This window comes from Ochotona curzoniae, unplaced genomic scaffold, assembly GCF_017591425.1.
Source record: "Ochotona curzoniae isolate NIBS_2020 unplaced genomic scaffold, NIBS_Ocur_1.0 scaffold_3835, whole genome shotgun sequence".
Taxonomy (NCBI): Eukaryota; Metazoa; Chordata; class Mammalia; order Lagomorpha; family Ochotonidae; genus Ochotona; species Ochotona curzoniae.
In genome coordinates this window covers 22476906-22497529 of record NW_024467114.1, presented here as the reverse complement: position 1 = coordinate 22497529, position 20624 = coordinate 22476906, and the positions used below count along the sequence as shown (strand labels likewise).

At 45.6% G+C, this 20624-nt stretch overlaps 1 protein-coding gene across 1 annotated transcript in view; it reads right to left on the bottom strand.

Moving 5' to 3' along the window:
- PDE1C (phosphodiesterase 1C) overlaps positions 1 to 15556 on the bottom strand; it is a 418728-nt gene extending 403172 nt beyond the window's left edge. Inside the window, exon 1 of the mRNA XM_040964585.1 lies at positions 15229 to 15556. Coding sequence (XP_040820519.1) covers positions 15229 to 15556 — 328 coding nt within the window. The remainder of the gene's footprint in view (positions 1 to 15228) is intronic.
- Between the last annotated feature and the right edge of the window lie 5068 nt (positions 15557 to 20624).

Genomic DNA, 20624 nt, shown 5'->3' with positions numbered 1-20624 from the left:
CCAGTCACTCTGAAACCACTCCAGGATTCAGTTTGATCCTAACAGACCCTTGTAAGGCCCCTACACTTTGGCAGGGAGCTTTTCCTTCATGTGGTCCGATTCAACAATTGCATGTGATACAATTCTTATTAATACCCACCAAGGAGCAATCACGGTGTTGGATACCATGCAGTAGGGGAGAGTAGGCAACAAAAGACAGAAAATGTCCTTTCTCTCACTCCATCTTTAGTATTTAAAAAATAACAAGCTACTTAAGGAAATGTAAAATCCAAAAGGATCATTCAAAAGTGACCCATGGCACACCACCACCGACACAACTGCCACCACCATACATATGCTTTCACGTGTGCCTAGGCTTGGAAGTGAACTTCTGGGCCTGTGCCCTGGCTCCTCCCAACAGCCAGGTGAACCTGAGACCTTGGACTTGTCCTTTAAGCTCTCTGTGTTTCTATCTTCTCCATGACCAACACAGAAATAAGGATCATGGTCCCTATGTCACAGAGTTGTGAAGAGGGCTACACAAGTTACATTTATACAAAGCATTTGCAAACCGCCTGCCATGCAGCAAGCAATAAATAAATGGTACTGCTCCTATGGCCAGCAGGACAGTATTTACTTTCCAACAGCTGTGTTTGCTTGCTCAGTGACACCGAGGACTCTCCACACTCGTTGTGTCCATATGCACCAGATGCAGGCCGGACAACACGGTAGATCCTCGCAGTTGTTTGGTTTCTCTTGACTGTGAGAACTAGAGAGAAGCTCCCTCTGATCAAACCCTGCACATAGCGTACAATGTGAGTGGGAAGAAGTAAGAATTAGTAGGAAACTGGCTTCCTTTTCACTTTCTTTTTTAAGATTTATTTATTTGACTGGCAAAGCACCAGAGAGCAAAGGAGAGACAGAAAAAGAGATCTTCCATCCACTGGTTCACCACTCCACTGTCCTTCCAAATGACAACAATGACTAGGGCTGCGCCAGGTCAAAGCCAGGATCCTGAACCTCATCCAAGTCATGTAATGACATGCAAATGAGGAAACAGGGGAATGTGTGTGTGTGAGAGAGGCAGAGCGCAATACTTCTTTCTTCACATTAGGATTATTTTTCACCCTCCAGCTGAGGCCAATGTGTTTCCTGAGCACTCTGCAAGTTTAGACAAGTGTTTACTTCATCTCAGCCTCATCTGCGGGATGCTGTGTGGCCTAGACTCCAGACTCACCTCCCAATAAGTGTTCCCATCTCTATTGCAAGGAACCCAGGGCTCCAGCAATCCTAGCCCCCTTCATGCTGTCTAGTGACCCAGCTCGTGCAGACACCATGAGTCAGCAGCTCAAACTCAAGCACTACCAGCCCTGCAGAAACGAAATGTTTCAGGAGACTTTTTCTTTCCACCAACCTAAACCTGGATAATTTTTTTTTCCCTTCTATTGCTGGTGGGCAAATTTTCCAATTTTCCTAGGCAAACTCCTTCATGGGAGTCCTAAGGTTTCAGTTCCAACTTTCCAGTTAACACAGGGTTAAAGACTTACCTTGTCTTTCAGAAAGTTGCTAAAAATCAAGTACGCGTTTTAAAGTTTTAATTTAAAAAATATAAGGTATTTGTCCTAGTAGCTGAGATAGCCACATCCCAAGCGTCTGGGTTCAACTCCTGATCCCAGATTCTTGCTAACGCAGATCCTAGAGACATCCTGGGAAAACCACCCCAAACTTGGAAGAACAACTGGGGACAGGCATGTAGTCCAGCACTTCAGACCCCACTACTTAGGATTTGGATTCAAGTCAGAATTCCTAGAATCAATTCCTGGATTCAGCTCCTAACTGAAGTTCCCTGCTGACGTGGATCCTGAGAAGCAGTAAAGATGGCTCCAGTAAGTTGGGTTACTGCCACTAACCCACAGGAAAGACCTGGTCTGAGTTCCAAGTTCTGAGCTTTGGCCCAGACCCAGCCTTAGCCTTTGCAAGCATCTGGGAAGTAATATCAGTGAATTCATATAGACAGATGATAATACATGTTAGATAGTAGATAGGCAGGTAGAAAGATAATCTCTCTCTCTCAAATACACATTTCAATGAAAAAAAAAAAAACAGTTGCTCAGTTTAGCAGCCTCCCACCCTCACTTCTCTGCCCCCCAAGGGAGTCCTTTTATTTCCTTGAAGCTCAACTCTGTGTCTGCAGATGTTTCTTAGGCTTTGTCAGTTATTCAAGGGGATTGTGAAAGGATCTTTTCAGGACATACTATAAAGATAAAAACAGCATAAAGATCAAACTGAAGACAGAGCCTATTGGTGCATCCTTTGGATGCATATCTATCCCTCATCCATTAGATGGACAACTCACAACACAGCACAGCTCAGCATAGTTTTCTGAGTGCTTTTAATGTCCATTATCATCTCTGGTGTGCTGAGCAACCCCATGAGGTAGACGTGATTGGTATGAGAATATCTTCACAAATATTTATAGACAAAGAATGGGTTTACAGACAAGTTAAACATCTTATCCTACAGAGGCCAAAAAATTAAGAAGCAATGCCAGTGTCTTTCCCTTTACACTATCAGCCTTCTACAAATTCCTCCACCCTACTTATTAAGTGAATGAGTCAGCCCGAGAAAGGGACTGGTGTTCTGGCAGTTTATGTCACCCCTGTAACTCTAGGATCCTATATCTGAGCCTTGGTTGGAGTCCTGGCTGCTGCATTTCCGATCCAGCTCTCTGCTGATCTACCTAGAAAAGCAGCAGAAGATGGCCCAGATATCTGGACCCCTGCTAACTCATGTTGAGAGACCCAGATGGAGCTCTGGGCTCCTGGCTTTAGCTTGGGCTAGCCAAATCATTGCAGCTACTTAGGAGTGAATCAGTGGATGGAAGATATTCCTCTCCCTCCTTTCACTCCTTCCTCCCACCCCCTCAAATATTTTTAAAAAACTTTTTATTCGAAAGGCAAATTTTATAGAGAGAAGAAGAACTAGAACTTTGACCTTCTGTTTCACTCTCCAAGTGGAAACAATAGCCAGAGCTGGACTAATCGAAAACCAGGAGCTTCTTCCAAATCTCTTACAAAGGTGCAGGGGCCCAAGGACTTAAGCGAGCATGCACTGTCTTCCCAGACCATTAGAAGGGGTTCTGACTTGGAAGTGGAGCAACTAGGACTTGAACTGGTATCCATACAGGTTCCTAGTACCACAGGCTGAGGATTAGTCTGCCACACTGAACCCTTAATAAATAATTTTTTTAAAAAAATGAAGAAGAAGAAGAGGAGCCAGGGGCAACACAATGGCTCAAATGGCTAATCCTCTGCCTTCAAGTACCAGCATCCCATATGGGCAGCAGTGTCCTGGCTGTTCTACTTCCTGTAGAGCTCCCTGCTTGTGGCCTGGGAAAGCAGTGCAGGATGGCCCAAAGTTTCAGGACCCTGTCCCTACATGGGAGACCTAGAAGAAGATTCTGGTTCCTTGTTTCAGATCAGCTCAGCTCTGGCCATTGCGGCCATCTGGGGAGTGAACCTGTGGATTAAAGATTTTTCTGTCTCTGTTACTCTCTGTAAGTCTGTATTTCCAACACCAGCATCCCATACAAATGCTGATTTGAGTCCCAGTTGCTCCACTTTCAATCTGGCTCCCTGCTGGTGCACCCAGATGGGAAATCAAGAAGCTTTGTTGAGTCTTAGCCACTGTGGCAATCTGGGGAGTGAACAAGCAGATGGATGATGCATAGTCTCTCTCTGTCTCTCTCCTTTTCTTCTTTGTGGGAATCTTTCACATAAACAGAAAAAAAAAAATTTTTTAAGTTTATTTTGAATCAAAAATTTTTGAAATCCTTGCAATAGTTTTGTATAATATGCATTTTAATGAAATTGTTGGAAACACCTCCTGTGGATGAATTTCAAAATGTTTGCACAAAATAAAGTTATCTTTTCATTCCATGTCACATAACTTTTTGAAATACTCTTATAAGTCAAACCATCCAGTGCAACAGAAGAAACACCAGTCAGTAAGAACTATTGTGCAAGCAATAGGAAAGAAGGCCATGTATCATTGTTGACCTCTATTTCTAGTACACAAGGGAGGGGAAATTGCTGTTCAAAGTTGGCTACAGACTTCTCTTATTCAACAGAACATATTGATGTTTATCATAAAACCGCCATAACACAGAAACTGGAATCCAGAAAATCCAATTGCACAAGATGCTGAAGTTGCATTACTGCAAGGCTAATGAAAAGCAGTATTTTTCAGAAGGCTTTCTGGGTACTGTTTTATGGGCATGCATGAGGATTATAGAGGGGCTTGTTGTCGATATTTTCTCTCAGTTAAGGTGAGAAAAGCAGAAAAATGCGCTATCTGGTCAGAAGCCACAGCAGGTGGGTGTAACCAGGATGGGAAGAGGAAGAGAAGGGCCAGTGTCCTGCTGAGCTCATACACGCTTTGCATCAACCTGAGAACATTCTGAATAATAACAAAAGGCCCCTTCCTCACCTCTACACTCTCCTCCACCTGCACCAGTGTCTTAAACCACTGTCCTTGGTGTTACATCTAAATCGTATCACCCCACAGCATTATTATTCCTGGAGTTTATCCACACTAAACTGTGAAAAAAAAAATAATAACCTCTGGACATGGGCTACAGGAGAAGGAATAAACTAGAATAATCAGAAAACTCTCCTTAGCAAGTAAGAATTCAGGGTTGAAGGAGCCAACAGTGGGCAGGATTGAGCAAGGAGCAAAGCCACAAGGGCCTCACTTGCCAAGAGACTTCATGGAAATCCAAGTAGGTTGATGCAAGTGTAAGTCTTGGTTATGCTGGGTTCACTGCCACCTGCTGCCAGTGTCACCAACCATCCCAGACACTGCTGTACCCACAGTCTTAGTTCTGAGGCACTGGGGAGAATCCCCGCCTGTGTGGTGGGTGCTGGATCCATAAATCCCGGGGGTGGAGGTCCGGAGGATTCCAAGTCACATGGCACAGGGCCCTGGACCTGCCTGCACAGTGGGTGCTAGATCCATGAGTCCCAGGGGTAGGAGATCCAGAAGGTCCTAGGTCTCCTAGCCCAGGGCCTTGGGCCTGCCTGCATGGTGGATGCTAGATCCGTGAGTCCCAAAGGTGGTGGAGGAGGGGGGGACCAGAGGGTCCTGAGTCTTCTAGCGCAGGTCCTTGGGCCTCCTGAGCGGTGGGTGCTGGATCCATGAGCTCCAGAGTAGGGGGTCAGGAGGGAACTGGGACTCATGTCCCAAGTTACTCGGTCTGCCTGCATGGTGGGCACTGGGTTTGTAAGCCCCGGGGCTGCAGGGTCTGGTGGGATCTCGGTCACACGGCCCAGGGCCATGGGCTCGCCTACATGGTGGGTGCTGGATCTGTGAGCCCCAGGAGTTGGGATCTGGCTTGGCCCAGGTAGCCTGGCTCAGACCTATCCATGATCCCACCTAGGAGAACTGGTCCTCCTTAGTGTAGAGGGCGGAGTGCTAGAGAGCAGACCATGGCCCACATGGAAGACATGGCGGCTCACTGGGGCCTGTAGAAGACATCTGGTACCACAGCAGAGAATGGAGAACAGAACATATGGGCAACTACTTCAACCAATGACAGCCAATATCTGAGCAAATGAAGACTATAAGGTCGACAGTGTCAGGCAATGGACATTGGAAAGGATTCCTCATCCACAGATCAGCGAAATCAACAGCATCTCAGAACTATCACATCCACCTGGGCAGAACCTTTGGAGCATGTGCCACATTGTGATCCTGGGATGGCCTTTCCCCATCCTCGGGTACTGGGTTGGTTGGGCGGCCGGGTATGGCCTATCACCTTATTTCCTCCCTCCCCCCAAGAAATGGGAAGAAGAAACAGAAAGTTTGGAAACAATGATCACACCCACTTCTCCCTAACCCTGGATCCTTCTCACCCTGATCGACTACGTAAACATTATCTAAAATTTTTTAAAACTTAATTAATTTTTAAATGGTAGGCATTAAGGGAGAAGGACAGAGGAAGGTAGAGAGGGAGGGAAGGTAGAAGAGAGGGACTATGATTGGGTCCTTAGAATTGTGACTAAAAATCACATTGAATCTGTTACAAACATAATTTAAATTTCTTAAAAGTGCCCAATTTCTGTAAAAAAAAAAAAATATTCTAAAAAGAAAGAGGGTGGGCATTTGGCCTAGCAGTTCACTTGATAAGTTCTAGCTCCACCCGATCCGAGCTTCCTACCAATGCGCACCCTGGGAGACAGCAGCACTTGGGTCCCATGTGGGACATTAAAAAAAAAAAAAAAATCCCTCTCTTTCCCTCTCTCCCTCTGCTTTCTCCTCCTAACTGCCTTTCATACAAATACTTTTGTAAAAAGTCAATGCAAAAGGGCCCAGCGCGATAGTATAGTGGTTAAAGTCCTTGCCTTGCATGTGCCGGGATCCCATATGGTTGCCAGTTCTAATCCCAGTAGCCCTGCTTCCCATCCAGCTCCCTGCTTGTGGCCTGGGAAAACAATCAAGGACAGTAGGAGACCCGGAAGAGCTCCTGGCTCCTAGCTTCAGATCGGCACAGCACTGGCTGTTGTAGTCACTTGGGGAATGAACCATTGGACAGAAGATCTTCCTCTCTGTCTCTTTTCTCTGTATAGCTGCCTTTCCAATAAAAATAAATAAATCTTTAAAAAAAAAAAGTCAATGCAAAAACCCTAAACAAAATGTTAATCAATAATGCAACAACACATTAAAACAGTATCTTACACCATTAGATTCTAGAAAGCCAGAAATGCCTCAGAGTTGGAAAATTAATATTTTCTAATTCATATTTATTGATCTGAGGTTAAAACTCATATTGACTCGCTGAGACTAAAAGGACATTTCAACAGACTTCAGCCTTCATTTTTTTTTTTTAAGATTTGCTTATTTTTATTGGAAAGGCAGATTTACAGAGAGGAGGAGAAACACAGAAAGATTTTCCACCCACTGATTTACTCCCCAAATGGCTGCAACGGCCATCAAGCTGAGACCATCTGAAGTCAGGAGCCAAAAGCTTCTTCCAGGTCTTCCACATGAGTGTAGGGTCCCAAGGCTTTACGCCACCCTGCACTGCTTTCCCAGGTCACAACCAGGGAGTTGGAAGGGAGGGAAGTAGCTGGGACATGAACCAATGCCCAGATAGGATGCCAGCACATGCAAGGTGAGGCATGCCATTGAACCATTGGGCTAGGCCCATTCTTGTTTATTTTTAAAGTCAAGCTGGGAATCTTGACTAAAGGTTATTTGTGTGTATGTATGTGTGTGTGTATATATACATACACACACCAATAAATAAAATATAAATTATGTAGGCATATACATGTGTATACCATATTAACATAAATTCCTTAATATATTTTCCATAAAATACATATACATGTTTAGATATTTGCATATATATATATATTTACAAAGGGTCTTCAAAAAGTACATCTGCATTATGAAAAAGCTAATTGCATGAATTTCACATTTTTGTATAAAAATAAACTTGTCTTTTTTATTGTTTTTCCACAAACTCGATATATTCTTGTGCACACATACTTACACACACACACAGACACTCACTGCAGTCTAATAAAGCCAGACATAAGACTCACTCTAACCATTAGAATTTAACCTAGTCATGAGTATAACTAGATAAAAGAAATGAGAAGCATAAAAATTGGAAATGACGATATAAACCCATTACTGTGATATGATTATATGGAAAATTGATATAGTAGAAACTGCTACAAACAATAAGAAAACTCAGTAAGACAGACACAAATCAATATAAAACTATTATGAAAAACAAACCACTTTCTCATACACCAACCAAAGTCAACTGGATGATGTAGCAGAAGAAAGAGCTCATAAACTGTCGCCTAGACAGGCTTCAGCAGTTAAGACACCCGTCCCATTGCAGTAACAGGGTTGAATTGCTGGTTCTGGCTCCTTGGTCTAATTTTCTACCTAGATGCACCCTAGGAGGCAAATGATAGCTTGAAAAGTTGGGTCTTGCCATCCATGTGGCAGGCTTGATTGAGCTCCAGGATATAACTGCAGCCTGGCCCATCTTGGCTACTTCAAAGATTTAGGGAGTGAACCAGTAGATGGAAAATCTCTGACTCTCTCTCTATTTTTTAAATAAAGATGATGAAGATAAAATGACAATTGTAGCAAATATGTAGAAATAAACTCAAAAGAAATATGAAAGGCCAATATTTGGGGAGTAAACCAACAGATCGAAGATTTTTCTCTATCTCTCCCTCTCTATCAGAGTGAAAATTTAAAAAAAAAAATTAGATGGTAGGGGCCATAGACTCTGGAAAGTGAAGAATGGAGAATTAGTGTTTACGGCTCAAAATCTGAGTGTGATCAGATAAAAAAAACAGTCTGGATGGAAGACAACAATGAATATACTTAGTGCCACTAACCGGCATTCTTAAAAATAGCTGAAAGGATGTTTTTTTTTTTTACATTTTACCACAATTCATAAAAATGAATATCTGAAAAAATTTTTTAAATGTAGAAGCCAAAGTGGGGGGATTCATTTGTAAACCTTGGGTAACATTAGACAGTCTTTATAGCTTTGACTCAGGACTTGTTAGTTTTGAAGGGTAAAGGAACAGACAGAGAGATCCCATACCCCATCTACCTGTTCATCTCCCTAGGCAGGACCAGGCCAAAGCCGGGAGCCCATGATTCAAGGCAGCTCTTCTATGTGGGTAGCAGGAAGCTGAACTACATCAGCCATCACCAGTTGCCTCTCAGGGTCTTCATTAGCACCAAGGCCTTCCAATGCAGAAACTCCAGCGTCCCACCACCCAGCATCTTAGACACTTTACAGAATTCCCCTGCCAGGAGTCCAGAGGTTTTTGTTACAGTACAGTTTGTAATACAGAAAACTAAGGGTTGGTGTAGTAGCATAGTAGGCTAAGTCCCCCGCCTCTGGCACTAGCATCCTATATGAGTGCCAATTCGAATCCCAATTGCTCCACTTCCAATCCAGCTTTCTGCTTATGGCTTGGGAAAGCCTAAGTGCTTGGGCCTCTGAACCCATGGGGAAGACCTAGAAGAAGCTCCTGGCTCCAGGCTTCAAGTTGGCTCAGCTCTGGCCACTGCAGCCACTTGAGGTGTGAATCAGCAGATGGAAGATCTGTCTCCCCTGTTCTCTGAAACTCAACCTTTCCAATAAAAATAAGATGAATCTTCAACTGAAAGAAAACTAGACACAGTCTACACACTCATCAACTGGAGGATGAGATAGTAAATTACACCATACACAGAGTATCCTTTCAGTACTAAAAAATGCCAAACACAAGAAAAATGTCCACAGAGAAAATGAAAGCACTGTATTATAAAGTAGCACCCGTCATATGAACCCACTTACATAAAACATATCCAAGTAGGACAGACACTTGAAGGGCTGTTCCCCAAGTTACTCACCAATGCTATCTTTGGCTGACAAATTTGTCGTGCTCTATTCCTCCTGCTACTCCATATTATGTGACATTTTCATCACATATCTGCATTATTTTTATAAAAAGAACAAAAACCCTTTTCAACTTCTGAAACACTAAGAGAAGTTGCTATTCACACTCAGCCGCCGTCTTGTCGCCAGGAGTCAGGAGTCACCCGGGTTGTATCAGCCCATGCATCTTTTTTCTCTCTATCCATGTATCAAGCAAGTAGTGGGCCCCTGGGCCCGTGGGCAGAACGAGCCTCCAGAAAAGAGGAACGCATCTCATGCTTGGGTTCTTGTCAAGTTTACTCTTCCCAAGGGACTAGAACTCAGACCTCATCAAACGTGGCCAGGTGACCCTGAGTAGCTGAAGGCTAAACGGCCACCAGGGCTCACCTTGTCAAACCCCCAGCAACAGCATTACTCATGGCCTCAAAGAGTGCCGTGCTACAGCTCAGACACCATGAGGATGACTCAAGAGTGACTTTAGTCATGACACTGAGGCTGGTGGGGAAAACACGCACTTACAAAGATGCAACAAAACTGTTCTATGCAATATAAAAATGAAGAAGTCCTACTCTATTAAGATGGGTTTTTGGGAAATATCCTCAAAGGGGGAAGAACCTCAAAGGAGTATGCATTGATTTCAAGAATTTTTTGCACCTCCCCCCAAAAAATCTGATCATCTCCTTTCCAAGAAATTTTTTTATATGCGAGGTCATATCACAGATTTAGCCACACTGTGGACTGCAGGAAGGCATCTTGCACACCTGCTATGCCTACCTTGTATCCACTTCCCCAACCCTCCAGGCCAGACTTCCTGGCCTGCTGATAGCAAGGAGGCTGCAGAGAGCTGGGGAACAAATTCTGCCTTCTCCTCCGGAATACAAGGAGTAGGGTTGTGGGAGCAGTGACAGAACAGAAAAGCCTAAACTCCAGGTTGGCTGCCTTGCAGGCTAGTCATGGCCAGAGCCACATGATATGTGAAAATTTTCTGCAGATGTGCTTTTATACACACACACACACACACAATCATCACCCCCACCACCAGGGTGCCATTTCCCTCACCTCAGTTGGGTAGGGGCTGATTCTCGGCAAAGGGACCTAATGCCAGGCCCAGTCATGATGCAGGGGGCAGCTGTGCCATCCCTCCCTCTAGGCAGGGTTCAGACGAGATGTGACGTGAGGTGAGTGAGATGGCAGATGCGAGAAGTGAAGTGATCTGGCTTACGTACACACGTAGAGAGGTACACCCCGAGTATCTCCGAGCTAAGATCAATGGGGACCCCCACAACCTTTTCTAGCTGTCTCTGGGATGCCCACGTGCACAGCTGCTTGGGGGTGCCCTGGACACTCATATCCAGAGAAAGGCGTGAGGGGGAGGCCTTGAACTGCCCCTGCCTTAAACAGGGAGCAATCACATCCCCTGCCCTGGGTCCCCCAAGGAGACTCAACATTCAACCTCGAAGAAGCCAGAAAAATAAGCTATACTGTGTGCAGATACCATGGACAGCCTGTTGGCCAGTGGACATGTGGTTTGGGGGCATTTTTTTCATTTTTTAATTTTTTATGTTTTATTATTTTTTATTTTCATATTTTTATTTTATTTATTTTAGCTTTTATTGGGAAAGCTAACTTACAGAGAGAACAAGTGAGAGAGAGAAATATCTTCCATCTGCTGGTTCACTCTCACCAAACCCAATGGCTGGAACGGAGTTGATCCATAAACAGGAACCAGGAGTCTCTTCAAGTCTCCCACACTGGTAGAGGGCCTCAAGCACTAGGACCATCCTTCACTGCTTTCACAGGTGATTAGCATGGAGCTGCATCCAAATTAAAGCAACAGGAACATGAAGTGACACCCACGTGGATGCCAGCACTTCAGAAAGAGGTTTAACCCACTTTGCCACAATGTCAGGCCTTATACTGAGTATAAGACCTGCCTTACCTTCCTATGGGGAAGGAGGCATTTGGGAGGGCAAACTGTGCAGGCCACAGTTCCTCCCGGGGGGGGGGTTTAGTCTTGCCTGTCACGTGTCTGTTCTCATCAGTTTCAACTGTCATCAACCCAAATTTCAGAAATTTATTTGTGCCAGTTTAAATTAACTCAGACCACGGTCACATATGAGGGGAAGCTATGCCTGTTGAACATCAAGGTGCTAGCAGCGTCACGACCTCTCATCCACCCACTGATCTTTAAAATGAGGAGAGTTTTGTTTTCACATTAGTCAGTCCTTTGAATGCAGCTAAAATTACCCAAAAATAATTCAATCCCAAGTTAAAAGCATCACGGGTGAAGATCATAATTATCCTGACATTTCAGAAACGGGCGAGAGTGTGGTTGCTAAGGGGCCAGGTAGGGGAGACAAACGGGGCTTATGCCATGTCACTTCTCCTCCACAGCACCTGTCTGGATCCCAGACCAAGAGCTCAGTAACGGATGACACAACACATCTGACTGCCCTTCTCGTCCACTTACAGACCAGGAGTTTCCAATGTGTGACCTTTGGACCCCAGCACAACCTGGGAGCTTTTCCAAAATTCAGCATCTGGGGTTGTCTATTGGATGTGCTCATCAGAAATCTGGGTAAAAGAGCCCGGAGTCATGTTTTACCCAAGCCTCCTGATAACTGAACACCTGCTTTGCTGCTAAAAGGTAAGCATTCACTTTAGCAGTAACAGACACACGTGGGCAATCTTGTTCAAGTACAAAGGCCCCAACCCTATCATTCAACAACCAATCTGAGTTTCTAGGATTCTCTCTCCTTAAACGCCTTAAACCATTCACCCCAAACCAACTAGAGGCAAATACTAGTAACTTTGTCAAAAATTACATTAGATTTAGATAGAAACCAAAAGGCTGAGAAAAATTCAGGAATGGAAGATTCAAGGAACCAGGACCTGCTAGCTACACAGGGGACCAGAGCTGAGCTATTGGTTCCCAGTTTCAGCCTGGATCAGACCTGCTCCAGCTATCATGGGTATCTGGGAACTGAATCAGTGGATGCAAGATATCTCTCTCTCTCTCTCTCCCTCTCTCTCTCCTTTCCTTTCCTTTCAAATCAAATCACCCAAACATTCAAAAAGAGTGCCATTTGACAAACATTACTGGCACTTTAGAATCAGTGCTTAAAAGACATACCTTTTCCAAATGCTAAAAACAAGCAGTAGAAAGGGGATAGCGGTTGAAAATGAAAAAAATCCCCAAAAATTTTAACACAGACTATTAGCCAGAAGTGTCATCCAACTTGCTTTCATGAACTGCTTGTTGAAAAACAAATGTGTTGGGCCCGGCGCGATAGTATAGTAGCTAAAGTTCTCGCCTTGCACGCGCCAGCTCTAATCCCGGCAGCCCTACTTCCCATACAGCTCCCTGCTTGTGGCCTGGGAAAGCAGTTGAGGATGGCCCAAAGCCTTGGGACCCTGCACCCATGTGGGAGACCCAGAGAGCTCCTGGCTCCTGGCTCCTGGCTTCAGATTGGCTCAGCTCTGGCTGTTGCGGTCACTTGGGGAGTGAACCATCGGACGGAAGATCTTCCTCTCTGTCTCTCCTCCTCTGTGTATCTGCCTTTCCAATAAAAATAAATAGATCTTTAAAAAACACAACAACAACAAAAACCAAATGGGTTGGGGCCAGTACAATGCCTCAACAGTTAAATCCTCATAAATCCTCACCTGGTAAGTGCCAGGCTCCCATATGAGCATTGGTCCCTGTCCCCACTGCTCCACTTCCTATTCAACTCCCTACTTGTAACGTGAGAAAGCCTTTGGACCCTGCACCATTGAGAGACACCCAGAGGAGGCTCCTGGTTCCTGGCCTCAGATCAGCACAGCTCTGCCTGTCACGCCCACTTGGGGAGTGAACCAGCAAATGCGAGATCTGTCTCTCCTTCCCTCCATAAGTCTGATCTGCCTTTCCAATAAAAATAATTGTTGCTTTTACAAAAGAAGAAGAAAGGGGATCGGGCTGCTCCGTCACTTCTCCCAGTGAGCAGAGCCCCAAGGCTCTGCAAACAAACACAAGACATGTCAAAGACCCAAGGTAATACATGAGGGGGTCTCCCCTGGGCCTTGACACCTCATTGCACTTGATCTTCAACAGGAAGAAGGAAGTCTCCAATCTCAGAACCTTTACATGTCCTTTAAGAGAGACAGAGCTCAAACTTGTACTTCCCCTCCAGTCCCCTGGCTCTAATTATCACTGCAGGAACCCCCCAGGTGACTGCTGCTCCCTTAAGACTCCAACACTCCTTCCCAACACTTTCCGTGGGTTCTCCTCACCACAGCTGGGACAAGAGAAAGTTTTCCATGGACACTGCTGCAAAATCAACGTAAGGGCTAATAAACATGAAATAAAACACAATTTTAGAAATAAAGAGAAATAAGTAAGGACATAACCGTTTAGAGCTATAATACCCAGGTTTAAATTTTGGCTCAGTCATTCACTAGCTGTATAACTAGTAAATATTCCTCTTTGTGCTTTAGTGTCTTCATCTGTGAAGTAAAAAAAAAAAAAAATCCTTCCCACTATCTCATAAAATACATTCAGCACTAAAGTTACATATCCAGTTAGGTAGATTTCCATATAGTCACACAGATTCAACTTGGCTTACACAGAATTTGAGATTGCAGCAAATTCAAAAGTATTCAAAATTCAAAAGTATTTACAACTTAAATCCATATAAATTGTAAATCCAATTGACACAAGTTCAAGGCAAATTACTAGAAATTGGTTTTATGGCACTATAAATATATGAATTAATTGCAAATTCAAAGCTGTTCATACTGGCAAAGCATGAGATTAAGGAGATTTTCCCCATCAACACTATTTCAAAACAGAATCTTCCCCCAAAATGGAGTCTATGTATCTCTAACTAAACTGCTCTAGTTTCACTTTTTCCCCAGCTAAAGACGTTTAAAGGTCTAGTTCAGGTGTGATGCCGAAACTTGCACGGCACTTGACAGTTTACAAAGCACTTCCACATTTCCAGGGTGTCTAGACCGCTCTCCCAGTATGATATTCAGCCCTTTATCGGAGAGGTACAGGGAGAGCATCTGCCCTGAATCGCGAGGAAAGCAGCAGGTGGAGACCGAGATCTACCACTGCTTGAAAAAGCTCTGTGCGCTTTATACTTCTCCCACACTGCCTATCCTTAAAAAAAGAAAGTCTTCCCCAAGCCCCACACCCCAAGAGCCCTCCGAAGGCACTGGCTCAAACTCCTTTCCCTTCTTCACGCGTAGATCCAGGCTTGGGCCAGCAGCCATCTGCTGCCCAGTCCTCTGGGAGGAGCCGCGAGCAGCGCAACTTCTATCTTTTCCCAGACAACACGAAAGACTTCTTCCAGGACGAAGCTGGGCAAAGGAGCTCTGGGGCGGAAAGTGCTGAGCCAGCTACCAAAACCCAAATGAAAGAAAGACCGTTGGAAGTATCGCCCAGAAATGAATCAACTTGTAAAAGAAGTTCCCGGCAAGGCGGAGGCAAGAGAAAGAGAAATCCCGTTGGGAAGCAGAGCCTTCTGGTCTCACCCTGAAGGTTGAAAGTGTCCCCTCGCCAGCAATGTCAGGACACACTTGAAGAACAGGCTGATGGACTTATAACTGCTTCTGCAGGGCTATATTATTGTAATAATATGGGGGAAATCAGTCGGATGTGGGAATTTGGGGAGTGGAGTAGGGAAATCCAAGACCCTTTGGAATTGCACCATAAATTAAAAAAAAAAAAAAAAAGTCCCCACCCACCCTGTCCGGAAGTCTTTCCGGGCAGCACCTCCCACCAGCTGTCGGAGCCTACTCACCTGCGGCGCTGGGGCTCCGGGGCAGGTGAGGCTGGGACGCCGCCTCCGCCTGCATCAGCACCGGAGACAGCTCCGGGCTCCGCTCGGGGCTCGCCAACTTGGCGCGTCCTTCCCGGCTGTCGCTGGCGGGCTGCGCCTCCCAGGCAGCGGGCGGCGGGGTGGGGGTCGCTCCGCGCCCGGGTCCCGGCCTCCGGGTCTTCTTGGACAGAGAGAATCTGTCTTTGCCAGCAGCAGAAGTGGCCGGTAGCGGCTCGGGCTGAGGTGGCGCCGAGCCCACCTGCACCACGGTGCTGCGGGACCTCGTCAGCGCTGAGGAGACCGAGCCCATCTCGGCGGGCCAGCCTGGGCCCGGGGAGCGCCCGGGCTCCCCGCGGGATCCACACCCCAGGCCTGCAGCGAGCTCCCGCCCTCCTGGCGCCGAGGCGCCCCCACGCGTCCGCCTCAGACTCGGCGCGCGGCAGCCCCTCCCCAGGCGAGGAGCGAGAGGCTGAGGAGGCTGCGCGCCCACCGAGTGGAACCGCGGCTAATGAGGGCGGGGTCGGCGCTCGCGTCTCGGCGCTCGCGTCACGTCCCCGAGTGGATGGGAAAATAGGGATAGGGAGGCGAGGGACAGTACCCAGGGGTTGTCCGGAGGCTTTTCTAGGGGAGGAGAAAGGGGTGTGGTATTAAACCAGACATACTTTTTTTTTTTTTTTTTTTTTTTTTTTTTGCTTTCCGCTTGATTCACCTGGGGCCCAAAGTTTGGCGACTTCTTCCTCAGCCCCGGGCCCCAGGAAGATGGAAAGCTTCGCGGGGGTAGTAAAGGAGGGGACGAGCTCTGTTTGCTTCTCAGTTACTCAAAACCAAGACCACTGCTCTTCTGAGCTGTCCTCCCCCTGAGGGGCTCTGCCAGCCCTGGCCCCTGAGGCCGCCTGAGCAATCCCCATCCCAGTGTGCCTTGTTCAGAGCCTCGCATCCTTCCAGGAGGGAGCTGAGGCCAGGGAAGGACAGCGGAAGTGCATCGGTAGCCCGCTGGACTGGTGCTCCTCAGGAGAGCGGGCAGAGGCTGCCCTAGGGGCTCCCATGAAGGGAAGCCAGAGCAACTTGGGACCTTATTAATAGGGCTGCCTTGGTGACTTGGGTGAAGCCACTAGTCCCATCCCTTCTCTGCCTGCATAGAGAAGGCAGAAGCTGGGAACCAAGTCCCTGCGATGATGTCTTAAAGGCGCTGCCCAAGGCCACGGTCCTGATAGCCCTAGCCCTGCGTCTCCTACCTGGGACTCCTCTTTCTAGATCCAGTCTCTTTATTCACAGAGTTCTCTACTTCAACAAAGTTGCCTCCTCTTCTTCTTTGAACCCTAAAATCCTTTTTAACCTAGTCTATAAACCTAACATAGTCATCTTGACGCTTTCAATCAGCCATGATTCCATGTGCTTATGTTGCTATGTTTATTTCTTTAAAATGTTTAATCCGTTTTTATCCCTGCCCTGTTGTTCACAGAGCTCATCGCTTCCAATGTTTTCAGGCCCTGAATTTATGAAGCCAACAACTGTGCAACATACACATATCTGAGGGTGGAGCATGTGAGGCGAGAGTAAGTTTATGGACCATTTCTCAGCCGGTCTGGACACGTCCCCTCCTCCCCCATCCTATGCTGATCACTCTTCCCATGACACTTATAAAGTGGCACATACATAAGGAAATGTGAAGCAGTATGATCAAGGAGATGGTTTTCAGAACCTATCTGCTTAATAAATGTCAAAGCTACGTGGGGGAGGAGGAAAAACAAAAGGTTTTAGATTTCTGAACTGGTGTTTAGGAGGGCACAAGTCGGAGAACAGCAGGGGACAAAACATCACTCTCTCCTTGGCCTTGTTTCCCATGGCGGGGTGGGGGGAGACAGGTGCTGTGATTCTAAGCTCCAAGCCAACATCCCACAGAGCATGCTTCACCAGTGACAGGTGCATACAGACACACACACACACACACACACGCTGCTCAGGCCAGGGCGACAGCAGGCATCTTCTCACCTCCCTCAGCATCCAGGACCCTTCTTCTCAGGGCAGGAAGATGGAACATATCAGGATTCATCCACCCACCTGTGTTAGTCTGGGTTCTCCAAACAAAACATAATCAACAGATATTAGGAGAGCTACAGATGGAGAGGATCATTTACTATAAGGTTATATGGAGACTGAAACTCCCATGGCCAGTAGCCAGCAAAAATGGAACCCTAGAATGGTTCCAGTCCAAGTTCAAAGATCTACCACCCATGAATGAGAGCCAGCGCCGTGAGCTGCAGCCTGAGTGTAGGTCTGCAGGCAAAAGCCTCTGTGGGAGGCTAGAAGACAGAAGAGTTCTCCCTTCCTGTCCATGTTCAGGACGGGCCTCCCACAGAGGACGCAGGACCTACCTACACTGGGGAGGGACGTGTGCTTCCCTCCTTTGTTAGCATCCTGCAGCCCTCTCACAATCACTTTTAACCGAATAGCTGACACCCATGGTCCAGTCTGCTGGAACACAAAGTCCAAACCCCCAGACGTGACGAACTTGGGTCCAGATAGTTCATCTAAAGGCTAGTGGAATGCTTGCTGCTCTGGAAAATCCTGCACCTCGGGACATTCCAATCTGCTGAGACAGTGAGTTTCACCAAGGAGCCTGTGTGTCCCCCACCTACCTTCTCGGGGTCCGGTGCTCTAAATCTCCCCCAACAAGAAGGGACTCTGCCTGCTGCTCAGAGGATGCAGCCTAGTTTTAAATCCCTCCCCTGTGCCTGGGCAGACTGTACTCCCACTCTCCCTTTATCCCCCAGGAGTAAAGTCCCCGTAAAATAAAGTCTTCTCTGTTTTAACTAATTGCCTCGTCTCCTTCAAACCCTATAATCCTAAAACCTAAATAATGAATCCATAAACTTAACCCTATAATCCTAAATCCATAAACCTAACATAGTAAACTTGACGCTTTCAACCAGCCATGATTCCAAGTGCTTATGTGGCTATGTTTGTTCCTTTATAATGTTTAATAAGGGGAAGGACAAAAATTAATTATATAATATATATAATTAATATATTTGCTGCTGTATGGCCTTCTCTCTATAAATCATATTGCATTTGCCTTTCCTAAAAACCATTTGGGATAAGTTTTTGTTTTTTTTTTCCCCAGATGGTACATAAATTCATTACTGAGGGGTACCTAACAGCACAAGGTCGTTTTAATAGTAAATCACAATCATGCTTTTTTTTTTAAACATTCATTTATTTTTTTATTGGAAAGGTAGATTTGCAGAGAGAAGGAGAGACAGAGAAAGATCTTCCATCTGCTAGTTTACACTCCAAGTGGTTACCATGGCCAGCCTGAGCAGATCTGAAGCCAAGAACCAGGAACTTCTTCCGGGTCTCCCACACTGGTGCAGGGCCCCAAGGCTTTGGGCCATCCTCTACTGCCTTCCCAGGCCACAAGCAGGGAGCTGGAAAGAAAGCATTGCAGTGGGATATGAACTGGTGCCCATATGGGATCCCAGGCGTGCAAGGGGAGGACTTTAACCACTAGGCTTCCATGCTTGACCCGCATATTTTACAATAATGTTTAAAATCAAGCTATGAAAATGAGAGCTTTCCAGAGCAAATCAAAACCAGCACGTGCCTTCTCCTAAAGGGATAAAAACTGCAAGTCTAGGAAGTCCCCTGTGGCCTTCCTGTCAGTCTTCCCTTTCTCAAGCAAAGTGAAAACCAGCTCGTGCCTCATGCTGGGCTGCCCAGACCTTGGCTTCCCCTTTGCACTCCTGTTGCACGCTCTGCTGGTGGCTGTAGCTTCCACGATATTAGGCGAAAAGGATTCCTAAGATCATGAAAACAGACTTCAACAGGACCATGATCTAGACGTGTCTACTCAGGAAAAAACGTGTTGCCTTACACAAAAAGACAAGTGTTCTGTGTTTTCTGCCGTATGTGGAAGAGATGCAGACAGAGTAAGAATGAAAAATGCGTAGATGCCTTATTAGTTAATCTGCAAGCTCTGCTTTCACCAACTTATACTCCTTACAAAATGCTACAACTTTATTTTCTCATTTTCTGATCTGTCATGAATTCCACATTATGTGACACTAATATATCCACCTCTCCTTCCAAAAAACTAGTGTGTGTGCATTTATTTATACACACATACATATTTATATGTCACGTGAATATAAAAAATATTTAGATTGTTAAAAAAAATTTTTTTAACTAAATGGTTAAAATAATATGTTGACTTGTTAACTCTGTTTATCAAATGTATAAAGTGAACTTAATGTATTAATGATAAAAAATTATTTAGCTAATGAAAAGATACAATGTTTGACAATTCTTACCCCCTACAATCTAGCAGACACTGTCAGTGTATCCTAACAATGTCAGGTACCCAAACCCCATGTTTATGTTGTCGAGGCTGTTATTCCCATTGAGCTCATGTTTGTCCCATTTGGCCTTTGAGCTTAAATGCAGAATTTTAAATGTGTTCTATTCTGTTTCATTTCATATGTCTTGCCTAAGTTGTGCTAAATTAAATGAAATTGAACCACTTCCAAGAATCAAAAAAGAGACTCAACCTAAATATGAAAATTTAAATCTAAGCTTAAAAGATCAAATCTGAATATCACCTAAGTCTCCCTTCCCAGCTGCTCCAGCCCATCTTCCACAGGACAAACTTGAGTTTCTGATGTATCAAGGCTGAAAGAAAACCACAGCAGACAGTCCATTACATGCAGATGATTGCTAGTGCCTACCTTTAGCTCTGCAGCTTCCTGGAGTCACCACCAGGGGAAGTAGGACAGAGAAGAGGGATGGATTAAAAATGCCTGTCAAAGACAGTGGTAAGGAGGAGAGGCAAGCATGTAGCAGATTTGCCAGCAAGGTTTCATGGGCTTCACTGTGGTTGTGCAGTGACGGAAGTCTAAAGGCTGTTAGCAGCATGTTGCAATCTCTCTCAGTTGTCACTGCTGTTGGTAGGAAATAAGATGAGAGAAAAAAACCTAATGTCTACAGGGCTGGTGTGGTGGCTGGCGTTGCAAGCTGGTCCTGTCTTTGGTGCTGGCATCCCATGTGGGCACCAGTTCTAGTCCTGGATGCTTGCTTATGATCCGGGATGGCAATGGAGTATGGCTCATGTTCTTGGGCACCTGCACCCACGGGGCAGACCCAGAAAAAAAAAAGCTTCAGGTTTCAGATTGTCTCAGCTCCAGCCAGCATTATAGATATATATATATATATATATATATATATGTAAATCTGCCTCTCAAATAAAAAGGATCAAATCTTGAAAGGAAGGAAGGAAAGAATGGATAAGAAGAAAAGCAGGAAGGAAGGAAGGAAGGGTCCATGGAAGGTGACACACACAGGGACCCAGGAAGAAGGTCCTCGGCTCTGTGTGACCACAGTGA